General features: G+C 52.3%; 1 protein-coding gene across 1 annotated transcript in view; it reads left to right on the top strand.

Annotated features, from left to right (window-relative positions):
* Nucleotides 1-3,803: 3,803 nt before the first annotated feature.
* MPRIP (myosin phosphatase Rho interacting protein) overlaps nucleotides 3,804-14,759 on the top strand; it is a 95,044-nt gene continuing 84,088 nt past the window's right edge. The window contains exon 1 of the mRNA XM_052657475.1: nucleotides 3,804-4,015. Within this exon, the coding sequence (XP_052513435.1) occupies nucleotides 3,893-4,015 (123 nt within the window). The 5' untranslated portion in view covers nucleotides 3,804-3,892. The remainder of the gene's footprint in view (nucleotides 4,016-14,759) is intronic.

Genomic DNA, 14,759 nt, shown 5'->3' with positions numbered 1-14,759 from the left:
AGTGCAGATTCCATTCACATGTGGTTCAGGGCAGAGGAGACTCATCCACGGTGACCGAGATCAAAGGGTGGTTTCCCTCTAGGTGTGTCTCTACCCTGAGGTTCTGTCACTGAATCTGAGAGTGGGTACACGCACGTGTGTGTGTGTGTATATGTGTATGTGTGCATCTGCGTGTATGCACGTGTGTGCACGTGTGTGCATATGTGTATATGTATTCGTGTGTGCACGTGTATGTGTGCTTGTGTATATGTAGTGCTTGTGTATGTATGTATGCGTGTACGTGTTTGTGTGTGTATGTGTGTACACGTATATGCATGTGTGTGTGTAGTGTGTATGTATGTGTGTTTGTGCATGTCCATGAGTCCTGCTCCCTTATAGGATGGTGTTGGGGCACAGAGCAGTGAGATGCCCCTGTCTGCATTTGGAGCCCACGTGAAGAGCACTGCTTGCCTCGTCATTGCCCACTTGAGCTTTACATCATCCATAGAGATGTCTGCAGTGGACAGATTGTGAGTGGACAGCCCAAAGAGCATTCACGTGCAGTATTTGATGTGGTCCCAGGTGCTGTTCTAAGATCCCCGAAACAAGCCAAGATGATAAGTTGCCCCGTGTGCATGGGTATTATACTCTGGTGTGGGAGACACAACAGTGAGATGGGACAGACAGTTTTTGTCCATTCACTTTGTAAGTGCCTACTCTGTGCCAGGCAGGGAAGCTCCAGGGAAACGGAGCAGGACTCCTGACCCAGCCCTGCTCGCATGGTGCCATGGTCTGGTCCTGTCTGGAGGACAGCACTTAGAAGGTTAAGTATACCTGATTCCCTCTTGGATATTCCCAAATTCATTCTGATCGTCTCCTTCTGACTCTGTCCTAGTTCAGGCCACTACCTGGGCTGTGGCAGTAGTTTCTGATCAGTTGTGTTTCCAATCTCCTCCTCTGCTTCATTCTCAGGCCAGCAGCCCTTCTTAAGTGTTCAGTCTAACAACATCACTTACTAGTTTCCAGCTGCCCGGGAAGCTTTGGGGTCGTTTGAAGCCTGTGTGAGTTTGAATCCTCTCTTAGGGGGTGTGTGTTGTGACCACAGGCAAGTTCTTTAAACACCCCGAGTCTCATGTGTGTTTTCTGTAAAATGGAGATAAAATGATGATAATAAACACCAACAACCCATCTCCGTGAAGAGGCCAGGCTGTAATCCATGGTAACAGGTGTCCGTTCTGCAAGGGCTGAAGCTCTGTGAGCACGGTCTGCTAGCTCTTTCTGGATCTCTCTTGACTCTGTCCTACTTCTGTCTGGAAATGCTCGCCCTCTGCCTCATCTTGGCTGGTTCCTACTCAGCTCATGTCTCAGCCCTAGCACTGCCTCCTCCAAGCACCCCTCCCAGAAGCTGCACGCACACAGCTGGGTCCCCTTGTCTGGACCCTCACAACAGCCCGGGTTGACTGTCTCTGCCCTCTGCTCTTATCTGTCTCTGCTTGCTCAGTGTGAGCTCCTCTCAGGTGGCTTGAATCACACGTCATCCTCTGCCCAGCTGCAGACCCTTTCCATTCAAGGCAGGTGCCACCTGTGTGTGCCGACTAGAGCTGAACATGCCAGGCATTTTCTTTTTCACTTTTCTTTATTTTTTGGTCACCCCACACAGCATGCGGGATCTTAGTTCCCAGTCCAGAGATGGAACCTGTGCCTACGGAAGTGGAAGTGTGGAGTCTTAACCCCTGGACCATCAGCGAAGTCCCCCAAGCATTTTCTTAAGGGCAGGAGCCTATGAGTTGGCCTTCAGGCATGGGTAAGACTTTAAAAATTATTTTAAAACAAGTTGTGAAGCAAAAGTTAGTTGCTCAGTCGTGTTCCACTTTGTGACCCCACGGACTATAACCCGCCAGGCTCCTCTGTCCATGGAATTCTCCAGGCAAGAATACTGGGGTGGGTAGCCATTCCCTTCTCCAGGGGATCTTCCCAACCCAGGGATACCACATAATACCAAGTCCAAAGAAACAAAAGGGCTCACAGTGAAAATTAAAAGTAGGTTACCTCTCACCACCCAGCTCTCTCCCCAGAGGCCAGCATTGGTGTCAGTTTCTGAGGATTCTGTGCAACTCTCTCTGTCCCCTGCCACACACACATTTTTTTACTCTGCCAAAATGTAAACCAACAGAAACATTACAAGAATAGGACAATAAACACCCTTTGCCTAGATTCACCAATTAACATTTTGACACATTATGCTAAATATTTTATAAGGATTGTGTCATGTAATGCTCACAACAAGAACACAATCATGCCAGTTTTGTAGATGAGGTAACTGAGGCAGCCAGCAGGTGACGGCACTTGCCCACGGTCAAGAGCTGGCCTTTCGCCTCAGGTGGCCACAGGACGTGGATCCACCTTTCTTCAGCTCCCTTTGGAGGGAAGTATTGTCTTACACTGACTTGAAATCCACCTCCCTGCGATGTTCATCGGATGCTCAGTGGAAAAGTACACAGCCCTGGAAGCATCTGCTGCTTCTAAAACCTTCCATTCCCTAAGCAACAGCTGCTGTCCCTGCCACTAACACATGCTTCGGTGTCACCTCCTCTGTGAGGCGAGTTGGCTCACCCCCCTGTTTGAAAACTCCGGTGGTGGACTCCTGACTGCCAGCAGAATGACCTTTACCCGTCAGAGCTTGAAACCCGAGGTCCAGGCTGCCAGCCCCATCCCGTCCGGCTCCTTCCTCCCTTACCCCAGCCCCTCCCAACCTCTCGCCTTCTGCTTGGACTCTCCCTCTTCCCTGAAGCCACCCCCGATCTCCCCGAGGAGCCCCCTCTCTGGGCTGCTGAGCCTTCTGTCTGCGCCTCCTTTACGGTCTTCGCCAAGCGGTCTTTCGGTTAGGAGGCTGGCGAGTGGACGACTGGAGTGAGAGTCGGCCCGCCTAGCACAGCGACCCCTCCCTCCCCCAGTGACTTCGGGCGTCGGAGCCTTAATTTCCTCCAGCGCGTCATGGGGGCAGGAATGCCTGGCTTAGTAGCTGGCATCGCGTCAGCCCTCACTAATCTCCCGCAGTAGAACTGACAGCTCTTCCAGGCTGACGCCTCTTAGTCACCCCTCGAAACCCTACCTCCCTCTCCTTAACTTCTCCGCTCCTTAGTGTCCGCCCACGTAAAATGTGGATGGGGAGGCTGTGAGTCTCGCGCATATCAAGTACTTGGAACTGTATGGAGCCTTACTGACCGCCACGCGGGGCCCGCGCCCAGTGGGTGTCAAACTAATCCTCTCCGCGTGGGCGCGCGACCGCGAGGTTGCAGGAGCTGTTTGCGGAGCCGGCCGGTAGGCCCCTCTCCTTCCCGCCCCTCCCACAGGCCCCGCCCCGCCTTCAGGCTCCGCCTCCGCAGCTGTCAGGCCCGGCGGCCGCGCGCCCGTCCACCAAGCCTGAACGCCCCGCCACTCCCCTCCTTCCTCCGCCTACACAAGTTACCTTGCGCCAGGCCGCCTTCTGTCCCTCCCCCGACTCCCATTGGCTAGAGGGTTTCTTTGTTAGCCGGGAGGTGGAGCTGCCATTGGTCTGACGAGGCGTCGATCGTGCCGGGACGCGGGCCCACCCCGCGCGCTGCCCCGCCCCGCGCGCTGGCCCGTCGCCTCCTCGCGCGCGCCCGCCGCCCTGGAGTGCGCCCGGCGCTCCGCTCCCCTTCGCTACGGCCGCGGGCGCCGAGGGCTGTGCGGGCACCGAGCGCGGGGACCGGCGGGGCGGTGGGAGCGGGAGCGGGCGCGTGAGGCCGCGTCCATGGGCCCGGGGCCGGCGGGCGGCGGCGGCGCGGGCGGGCGGCGAGGGCCGCGCGCTCTCTGAGGCTCTGGCCTGCGTGCGCGGCTGGAGGCGGCGGCCGGGGATGCGGCGGCGCCCGGCCTGAGCCCGCGCCCGGCCATGTCGGCGGCCAAGGAGAACCCGTGCAGGAAATTCCAGGCCAACATCTTCAACAAGAGCAAGTGTCAGAACTGCTTCAAGCCCCGCGAGTCGCATCTGCTCAACGACGAAGACCTGACGCAGGTGAGCGGCCGGCGCGGGCGGGGCGGACAAAGCGGCGCCCGCGGGACGAGCGGCGCCCTCCGCTCGCCGCCCGGTGACTCATGCGTTTCGGCGGCTCGGGGCGCCCGGCCGAGCGCGGGAACAAAGCGCGGGGCCGCTTGCGGCCGTCCGGCTCCGCGCCCCCCCCCCCCCCCCCCCCGACTCATCTCTCGCCGGTGGCTCCGGGCGGGGGCGGCCTGGGTCCAGGTCTCGCTCCGGGCGCGACCCCGGGCCGCCGGCAGGAGGGGCTCGCGGCCTCCCCGCCCCCAGAGTCGCCGCTCCCGGCAGTGTCCCTCGTCCCCGGGGGGCTTCGCAGGCTTCGTCGGCGGAAACCCGCCCACAGCGCGGCGCCGGGCCGTCCCGCGTGCCCGGGCGGGGTTGCTCGGGCGGCCGGCCTCCGGAGCTGGGCTCTGCGGCCCGGCGCGAGCACTCCCGCTTCCCGGGCCGTCTGGCCCCCACGCGGCTTCTCCCCGGCCCCCATCTCCTCGAGGTCTCCCTGGTCCCCCTGCGCGGGGCTGGGAGCTGACCTCGTCACGGCCGCTTCCATCGGCGCGCCGCTTTCGAGTGGCCGGGGCGGGCCGTTTCTCTCGCTGCAGAGTGGGTGGCCTGGCAGGGATGACGGCACGGGACCCGCCGCCGTCCCCAGCGGCCAGGAAAAGACTCCCGTTACCGAGACTCCACACCCGGGGCCGCAGAGTCAGAGCGTCAGGACCTCAGGACCCGTTTCCCGGTGGTGGTCCCGGTGGTGGGTGGGCTTCTAAGGGACCTGCCCTTCTCTCCACCGGGACTTCTCTCCCGGGGAAGCAGTTCCTGTGACGATGAGGGTCCTGGACCAGGACTCAGGAGACCCGAGCTTCTAGGCTTGCTGTCACTGGCAACTGCGTGACCTTGAACAAGTCCGTTTGCTTGGTATAGTTTCATTTCCTTCTCCATAAATTGGGAGCAGGAATCCCTGGCTCTCTTCCCTCACCAGGCTGTTATGAAAAACGGCGTGATATCTTAGTAAACTTTTTCCTTTTACAGCTTAAAAAACAAACAAGAATCAACCTGAAGAATAGTAAACTTGAATTTAGAAAGTTTCTGGCCTTGGCAAGGGTTATTCTGAGAGTTTTCTAGTTATTCCAGGCAGCTGTTTAAATTGGGTGTTTACACCTCAAAGGGCTTGTTTTCTGATTCTTAAGCTTAGTTGAACTGGAATGAAATCTGCATATTTGAAATGTATCTGTTTTTAAAATGCTGATTATTAATTGGATTCGTGGGTGGATGTTGCAAATTTAAAAGTACCTTATTCGTGCAGTGTATTCACGGTTGAACTGTATGTAGGTTTTGAAATAGGCCTGGGCCCTCCCGGGTACAAGTGGAATGGTAGTTTCTGAAATGATTGGGTTATTTGTGCCTGGAGGGATTACGCCAGGCTTCTACCTCCTGGGATCTTTCAGGAAGAAACTGCTCTTGAAAAGAGGAGGGAGACTCAGGGCCGTTGCCAACAGCCTTAGCTTCTGCTCCCTGCATCCGGCCCTCCACCCCCCGCCCCATCCTCGTGGCTCCATTAGGAAACCTCAGCCAATCGGTTCCCATCAGTCTTCCCCAAGTCCTTGCTTCCTGTTGGCCCTCCCGCCCCGAGCTTATTTTAGACCGTCAAGGCTGGAAGATAGATCAGGGATCATCCAGGCTACCTCCTCTTTAAGGTGTTTATCCGTTAGTTGTTCTCCTATGCATTTCTCTGCATACACACAGTCAAGTACAGTGAAAAAAAATCTTTTTTAACCTAAACTGTGTGCATTTTTGCTCTGCCACATAATTTTTTTTCCCTCTCCTTGATGATATCTTGTAGCCATTTTCATGGTCATACATGTATACCAAACTTGTTTTGCATTTTATATGGTCAGGGATGTACCATAGTTTAACCATTACCTTATTGCTGGGCAGTAAGGTTCTTTACTGGTTTTGTTGTTATAGTGAATGCTTCAGTGAACAGCTTTCTAACTGCTTTTGGGTATGTGTGTGTGCATCTGCACACGCAGAAGTGCAAGTATTTCTCTGCGGGCAGATCTGTAAAAATAGAATGAGTGAATTGATATAAAATGCATTAAATATATATATATATATTTTACAGATAATCATCAAATTGTCTTCTGGAAAAGATTGTATATCTTATCATTGCCATGACTGGGTATTATCAAATGATTTAGTTCTATAATTCCCAAGTTACCAGTGAGGTTAAGCCTCTTTTAATAATATTTGTTGGGTATATTTTGCTTCTTTTGTGGATTTTCATATTACTTCCCCATTTCTCTATCAGGTAAGTCCCCCCAACCCCTCATCCCATTGAGTTGTAGGAGTTTTCTGTATATATTTTAGGTCAGGAGTCCACAAACTTTCTGTAAAAGGTCAGATAGTAAATATTTCAGCCTTGTGGGCCATAGACCTTTGTGGCTACTATGGAGCTCTACCACTATACCACAGACGCCACTGTGTGAAGCTGCTGTAGACAAGATGTAACCTAAGGGGTATGGCTGTTTCCAGTAAAACTTTATTTACAAAATCAGACAGTTGAGAGGATTGGCCTGGAGCCATGGTTTGCTGACTCCCACTCTAGATATTAATTTGGTACTTGGGTCATCTTGTGGCCTGCAGGCTTCTACAGCACGCAAGCTCAGCAGTTGCAGTACCTGTTACATACTATGTTTAAGTGAATGTAAGGTGTTTTCTCTTTAGTCGCTCAGTTGTGTCCGACCCTGTGATCTCATGGACTGTATGTAGCCTGCCAGGCTTCTCTGTCCATGGAACTCTCCAGGCAAGAATACTAGAATGGGTTGCCATATCTTTCTCCAGGGAATCTTCCCGAACAGGGATTGAACAGAGGTCTCCCACACTGTGGGCAGATTCTTTACCTTCTGAGCCACCTGGGAAGCCTTTATATTGTAGTTTTAAACATGAATGCAGTTAGGTTTCCATATTTTCCTTTATAGTTTGTAGTTTTACTCTCATGCTTATAAAGGTTTTATTTCCAGCATTATAAAATAGCCTCTAATATTTTCTCTAATATAAGTAAGCAAATATTTTTATGCTTAACTTTGTTTGTGGTTGTTTTTGGCCACACTGTGTGGCTTGTGGGAATCTTAGTTCTCTGACAGGGGATCGAACCTGGGCCCTTGGCAGTGAAAGCAGCATGGCGTCCTAACCACTGGGCCTCCAGAGAATTACCTGTGCTTAGCTTTTTAACCCATTGGGTTTGTGTTGTCGGAAGATAATAATTCTGGTTAAAGGCAGAAGCTCTAATAGATGCTCTTGAAGAAGTCCAGGTAAATGTCCGTAAAGGTCTTCTCCAGGTCAGTGCTGACACTGGGAACAAGACATTGGCAGTCGATCAGAGGTGCAAATTGAGGAAACCTGACTGGGTAAAAGTACCTTTAACGGCAGTTGAGAATAGCAGATTTGGAGTAAATTTGGGGGAGTAGGGAATTCCCAAGTTAAAAAAGCGGTAAATTTGACTTCAAGGAGGTGGAGGTCCAATGTGGTCCTTAGGTGGAATCACTACTTAGGTAGTTGGTTAGAGCTGGAGGAGGGGTTGGGGCCCAGTGGGAATTCTGATGTCGTAGGAGTGAATGGAGTAGCTCACGAGGCTGTGTAGCGTGAAACGAGATGGGGGAGGCTTGTTGGTCAGTGGGAGCAGCAGATCTGGAACTCAGGGGTCTTGGCTTCCAGGTCCTCATCCCAGCCTGGGTTCCTGGTGGCCATTGGCTGGATGTCTCCCTCTCCAACTGACTTGTGCACCATTAAGCGTAGCTTTTTGTGAAAGAAATCACCAGACTGCAGTTCTAGTCCCTGGTCTAGCACTGTTTTGTTGGTGGGACCTTGGCTGGGTTGTCTCTCTCCAGGAGAAAGAGGAGGTTCGTCTTGGTCTTTCCCGGTTCTTCAGCCCTGCTGTGTCTTCCCTCAGCCCCTCAGTCTAATTCTGCCCTTGCTGCGCTCATCCTCCAGTGCTGGGGCTTCTGGGGCATTGGGATGGCAATCCCAGACATGGAGGTGGGTAGACCAGGCCTTGCTCTCCTTGTGAATCATTTCACCAGTCAGTTCATCATTTCTCTTTGTTCTGTGACTTTCTTAGATGTTCCAGGGTATGGAACTTCTTTATTTGACTTAACATTTATCTCAGAAACAACGGAAAGATTTCATGCCCACCCATTTTAGAAGATTTGTGATTATTCAGCTTGGTAGATAGTTTGGTAAAGGGTGTGTCAGAAATCCCAGACCTTACAAATGACCAAACAAGCACATGAAAAATGGTTAATATCGTTAGTCATTAGGGAAATGCAAATTGAAACCACAGTGAGGTACCACTTCATACCCACCAGGATGGCTGTAGAAGAAAAAGGGAAAGTGTTCAGTGTGGTGAAGATGTGGCGACGTTGGAGCCCTCGTGCATTGTTTCTGGGAATGTAAAATGGTACAGTTGCTGTGGGAATCAGCTTGGGCAGTTCCTCAAAAGAATCAGCACGTGACTCAGCGATTCCATTCCTAGCGTATACCCAAAAGAATTGGAAACAGGTATGCAAACAGTTTTATGCCTATGTTTCTAACAGCACTATTTACAATAGCTGAAAGTAGCACCAACCCAAATATGCATCAGTGGATGAACAGAGAAATTATTGTCTGTCCACACAATACAATATCATTCAGTTATAAAAAAGGAGTGAAGTAATGAGACGTGCTACAACATGATTGACCCTCAAAAACTGATATTAAGTGAAAGAGTCAGACACAAAAGGTCAAACACTGTATGATTCCATTTATATGAAATGTCCAGAACAGGTAAATCTGTAGAGACAGAAGGCAGATTAGTGGTTGCAAGGGTTCTGGTTAGAGGGGAACAGGGCACACCTGCTGCTGATGAACAGAACCTTGAACAGAACCTGATCAAGGTTCTGTTTTGGAGTGATGAAATGTCTTAGGCAGAGATGCTGTTTCCCTAACACTATGAAAGTACTAAACGCCACTGAACTATTCTGTTGAAAGTGGTTAATTTTATGTGATGTGAATTTTGTCTCAATAAAAAAAGTTCAAGAATCACACATACAGACACACACACACCCTAAACCTGCCACACACCCCCCCCCCCCCCCCCCCAAACCTGCCTTCTGCTTCTAGTGTCTCTGGAGTGAGTATCTGATTGTTTTGTTTCCAGAGTCTAGGGATTGGCAAATACTTACTTAAAGCGCCAGATAATATTTTCAGCTTTGTAGGCCCACAGGCAAAATTGAGGCATTTAGGTACATACTTATATAACCATTTGAAAATGTAAAAACCATTCTTGGTCTTGGGACCTTAAGAAAAAGTAACCAGTGGGCTAGATTTGGCCTCTAGAGTGAGCATACAGAGCTTTCCAACCCCCAACTCACTGCCACCTCTCACCCCCTGCCCCCGCCCCGTTAGACCAGCCCTGTCCGGTAGAACTGTAATGCAAACCAGATACGTAATTTAAAATTTTCTGGTTGCCACAAAGTAAAAAGAAACAAGTGAGATTAATTTTAATTATATTTAACCTAATGTATCTAAAACATTAATTACTGTTTCAACATGTAAACATGCTGATATATGCACTTTTACCTTTACAGCACCTTTGGTCCAGACTAGCCTCATTCCAAGTGCTCAGTGGCCACGTGTGGCTGTTGTCTACAGTGATGAGTGGGGCGGCTCTGGCTGCAGTGGCCTGGCCCACAGCTGGGTTCTTGAGACCCTCCGGGGAAGTCCAGGGTGGGAAGGCTGTGCCTGTGGATTTTTTCTCCTCAGCTTGCGTTCGGAGTCCTGGAGCTACAAAAAGAGTTATCAGCTGGGTATTGATACTCTTATCTGCATCCCCTCATGGTGTGTTTTTGCCAACTTCAGGGGGTTCTTTCTTTGAAAGTCACTTTTTTGGGGGGTGACTCCTTTCACTGTATTTGAGAGCTCTGGGCTCTGGTTCCTGCTGCCCCAGCAGGGCAGAGGAGAGCAGGGTGCCGGCTGGTCAGGGCTTAGTAGACACATGCTGTGGGGAGCGAATGAGAGCCAAGGGTGGCTTGGTGGGGCACGTGGAGGTGGGGTGCCTGCACCCCGCACCACCCTCTGTTTGCTCAGTGCTCCGCAGCTGCATCCTAGCTGCTTTTCCCAGCGTTCTAGCTGCCACTTGACCTTTCTTTCCGAGTTCTTGTTCCCTGGCCCCGCAGAAGGGCTACAATGGAAGACCTGTGTTCTATTCTTGGCACAGTCATTGCAGGGTGACCCAGAAAGGTCACCTTTGTTCTCCTGGCCTCGGTTTCCCAACTCCAAAGCCACTGCCCACATTTTGTTCTCAGGAGTGGTCTAGTTCGCTAACGAAATGGATGGAGAGTACTGACCAGGCCTGTGAAGGCTACCAAATCCCTTTGTGGTAATTAATATTCCAGAAAGGATGCCAAGGGCCTCTGCTGTGGGGAACAGCCTTTGTTTGGGCTCTCTCCAGATCACTGGCACCCTGATGCTGTTTAGCTGAAATAAATTTGACTTGGAATACTTATCTTTAAGTTGTTACCAAGTTGCCATCTAGACTTGAAAAAAGCGCCTTAAGCCAAGGAGGAGAGACTAGAGGGAGCTGCGCCTTTGTTGCCTCCATCCTCATGCCGTGGGCGGCGGCCAGGACACAGGGGAGTGCGAAGCGCTGGGGGCTGGTTTCAAAGCAGTTAATCTGAGAAAACAGGCTTCCTTTATCCCTGAGAATTTACTCTCTGAGCATCACTTTCCCATCTGAGACGACACGGTTAAACCACGTCAGCGGTTTTCAAACTTTAAATTGCGGAGCCTTTTACTCAAAGGAGTCTCGTACAGAAGCGTGTATGAAGCCGGAAAAGTGACACGGTTCTGGGCGACACGCGGTTGGCGCTTGGCCTCTCAGCCGTTTGTTTCTGTTTCCCACACGTGGGACCTCCGCTTGTTTCTGAGCGTACGGGGGGCAGGTTTGAAGACTTTGCCTGAGATCTCCCTTTGATTTTAGCAGAGGGCTCTGTGAGTGGTCTGGGCTCTCTCATAGCTGCCCTGGGCTGGGACCCCCGAGTGCCCAGCGCCACTGCTCTGATGCTCTCATTTCCTTTGGGGGCAAGAGCCAGAAGCTTGGCATTTTGTCTCTGGAGACTGGACTAGACTCTTCCAAACCACTTGCTGGTTTCCTCAGGGTCATCCTAGTTCACATGAAACCGTAGCCTGATTCTTGCCTGGAGCCTGTAACCCTTCTGGCTCCTTCCTCCCCTTGCTCAGCTTGGTGTGTGTGCTGTGCTGGATGGCGGGGGCAGCTTGCAGTAAGGGTGAGTGGACAGGCCTGTGGAGTCCTCCCGAGCCTGCGTCGCCCTGGGTCCGGTGTTGTGAGTACCATGACCTCCTTCCAGTGTCTTCAGCTGGGAAGGCGAGCAGGGCTGGGGGCAGCATGGCCGCCTGTGGGGCAGGGACATGGAGAACCAGTCAGGCTTAGGTTAGATCAGCCTGAGACTGAGCTGCCTAGGGATGGGCTGTGTTCCACCTGGTTCTCATGCCAGCTTATATGCGGCCAGGAGCCGGGCCTCCCTTCTCCTGGGAAGGCCACTGTGACTTGTTAACCTGTTAAGGTCTCAGTAGGAGGCCGAGGTCTGCAAACTAAGTTGAAGCTGTTTAATGGACTTCTAATTCCTACCCCAAGGAGAAGGGGCCTGAGGGGCTGGGTGATCCCCCCATCCTCAAGCAGGTGAAGGATTGTCCCCGTTAGCAGATGGAGCCACTGAGACCCAGAGAGGTTCATTTCAGCCTAGGTCACAGGAAGGCCAGTGTGGAGTTTTCAGAGTTCTGTTTGCCCACTCTGTCTGAAAGCAAATGTTAACCTTTCTGTCAGAGACAGGGCCTTGCCCTGACTTGGATTCCTTAGTGGGTGGGGGGCATGGGAAGGGCAGAGCATTTCGCAGGTCCTAAAGTCTCAGCTTTGTGGTATTGCACATCTCCTGGACAGGCTGCTGGCCTGTTGCAGTGACCATACCTTTGGTGAGCCTTGAACGGGAATCACGTTTTCCCCTGAGGGATTCCCAATCAGGAAGTAATTGTGTCCTTGACTCCAGATCCTAAAGCCCTGGTTGGAACAGGGAGACTCCATGTTCTCTCCCCTCCCAGTGTCCTGGTGCGCAGCTCAAGGGGCCAGGCAGGGGAGCTGCTGCTGGGAGTCCCAGGTGAACCAGAGAAAGAGTCCAGGTCCCCTGGGTGCTACTCTCAGAGCCTCTCTACCTCAGCTGGCGGGTCTTCTGCTTGGGGACCGCTCTGACCTACAAATCTGACACAGTCCCACTTTTAGTTCACACGTGCTCGGGTAAGGGAATGGGAGGGTTGAGGACGGGGGCTTTCAGCTTGGATTTGGGTCTTATGCTGCTTAAGCAACTTACCCAGAGTCTAAGTGTCTGCATCCCTCCTCTGAAAATGGGGGCTGCAACAGGACCCATGTCTGGGTGCCTGTGAGGATGGGGGTTGCAGGAAAGAGCAAGCCTCAGCTCTGTAAACGCCTGAGTGTGTGGTGGGCACGTGGTGACCCAGAGAGGGGACCTGCCTCTGTGATGAGATTCTGCAGCATGGCTGCCATCAAACTCTTTCTGTCTACCTGGTGCCCACACCACAGAAGCCCAGGCTGCCCCTCTCTTGTGAGCTGCTTGGCACCACTTAGCAGCTGCCCCACATCAGCCCCTAGGGATTGGAAGGACCATAGTCCGTTTGCTTGTGTGGGTTTGATTTTCAGAACGTGTTCAACTATAACGAGTGAACCAGTTTTAAGAATTTTTAGGGTATAAGAAGCGAAGAGGCAGGGCTCCTCTGGTGGTCAGTGGCTAAGACTCTGTGCTTCCATTGCACGAGGCACAGGTTCTGTCCCTTAGTCAAGGACCTAAGATCCCACATGCTGCTCTGTGTGGCAAAAACAACAACGACAAAACTGGAGAGACCAGGTACGCTGGGCTAAGACCTACCATTGGAGAGTGTGGGCTGCTCCAGAGGCCAGCAGCCGGGGCAGTAGCCACCCCTGAGCGCCTGCCGAGCCCAGAGAAATGCACACTGCCAGTCTCAGGAAGGGCAGTTGTTTAGTCGAATGGCAGTGGCACGCCCCAATTTCAGAAGTCACTTTGTGTGGAAGTGTCTCAGTTGCCATCAGCAAGGTGGCAGAGGGTTAAGAGAAGCTGCTTATCCTGCAGGTGCCCCTGGGAGCAGTTATCTGGGAATCCAAGCTCTCGTGCACTGGGCCTGGGTGAAAAGGCCAGAGGAGCATAGAGAGCAGCCTGGGCCTAGTACTGAGTCGCTGGGCAGTGAGCAGGAGATTGGCCCAGGCCCTTGGGTCACCAGCTTTGATAACTCCCCTCAGCTGGCAGGAGGGTCCTCTGGCTTCCTCCACCCCTGCCCCACATCCTAGGGATCACACACTCTTTCAGGGGGTAGAGCCTTCTGCCAAGGGCACCCTTCCGTGGGGTCTAAATGAGCAGACGTGGCTCCTTGTGAGAGTTTGCAATCTAGCTTGTCAACAGGCAGGTGCCATCTCAGCAGACAGCCCATTGACTCTCACCCCTACATCTCCCTTCCCTGCTGGAAACTTGTGAGCTTGGGTTTTCTACCTGGGAATGGAGCCAGCGTACTGGCCACATAGCCGTCTCTGGTGTGGTTTTCTATACTTAGTTGGAGGAGTAGTTGATGTGCTCTGGGATTATTTTCTGGGGCAGTGGTGGGATTCAGAGCTGACAGTTATTGCTGTGTGCCCGGCCACTGCTAACCATTTACATTCACGGCAGCCTTATGAATTAGAGATAAGAAAACTGAGATGGAAAGAGGTCCTGGAACTTGTGCTGACAGTCTGACCTGGACCCTCCTCCCAGGGTTCCCAAACGGACCTGAGTGGGCTCAGGCCAGCCTTCTGGACCTTAGATCTCTGGCCCTGTGTGGCCTCTGGCCCCTCGTGTCTGGGAGCTGCCCTGCCAGTGTGTGTGTGCTGGGAAGGGTGGAGTGGAGGCGAGGCTTGGGCTGAACTTGTTACATTTCCTGTCTCTCCCTTACTTCCTTTCATCAGACTCTCCTGTCCTACCTGTCACTTTATAGGAAGCACTGCTTTTTGAGGGACAGGGTGTGACTTTTTCCTGCAAAACCATTGGCTCCAAAATTTGTCCCACGCATTCTCTGGCATTCCTCCCTTTGCCACAAATGGCGTCATGTTCCAAAAATCCCGTGGCCACGGGCTCCTAGTCAAGCCCAAACAGGGAAGGGTTTTTTTTTAAGTGTTCCTTTCCCCTCTTCCTCCAGCTGCTGCAGTCCAGGGAGGAGGCCTGGGCATGGACTGGAGTTGCAGGGCATGTGTGTGGGCAGAGGGGTGAGCAGGAAGCTGAGCTGGGGAATGAGGGGTGGTGGCCAGCAGGCTGGCAGCTGCATGCCCTCCCATCTCAGGGCCTGGGATCCAGTGAGCTCTGTATGTGAGTTTTTGTTTTTTTTGTGGTAAAATTCATGAAATGTAAAATTAATAATTTTAAAGGGTTCAGTTCACTTGCATTTAGCACAGTCACAATATGCTAAAGTCACCAGCACTCTAATGTAAACGTCTCGTCACGATATGCTGAAGTCACCAGCACTCTGTAAACATCTCATCACACCAAAAGAACATCCATTACTACTGAGCAGCTTTATCCCACTTCCCACCCCCATCCTCAGCAGCCACCAGTCTGCTTTCTGTCCC

Source organism: Budorcas taxicolor, chromosome 19 (genome assembly GCF_023091745.1).
Source record: "Budorcas taxicolor isolate Tak-1 chromosome 19, Takin1.1, whole genome shotgun sequence".
Lineage (NCBI taxonomy): Eukaryota > Metazoa > Chordata > Mammalia > Artiodactyla > Bovidae > Budorcas > Budorcas taxicolor.
Note: the sequence above shows the minus strand (reverse complement) of the source record. Positions and strands in the feature narration are given on the sequence as shown.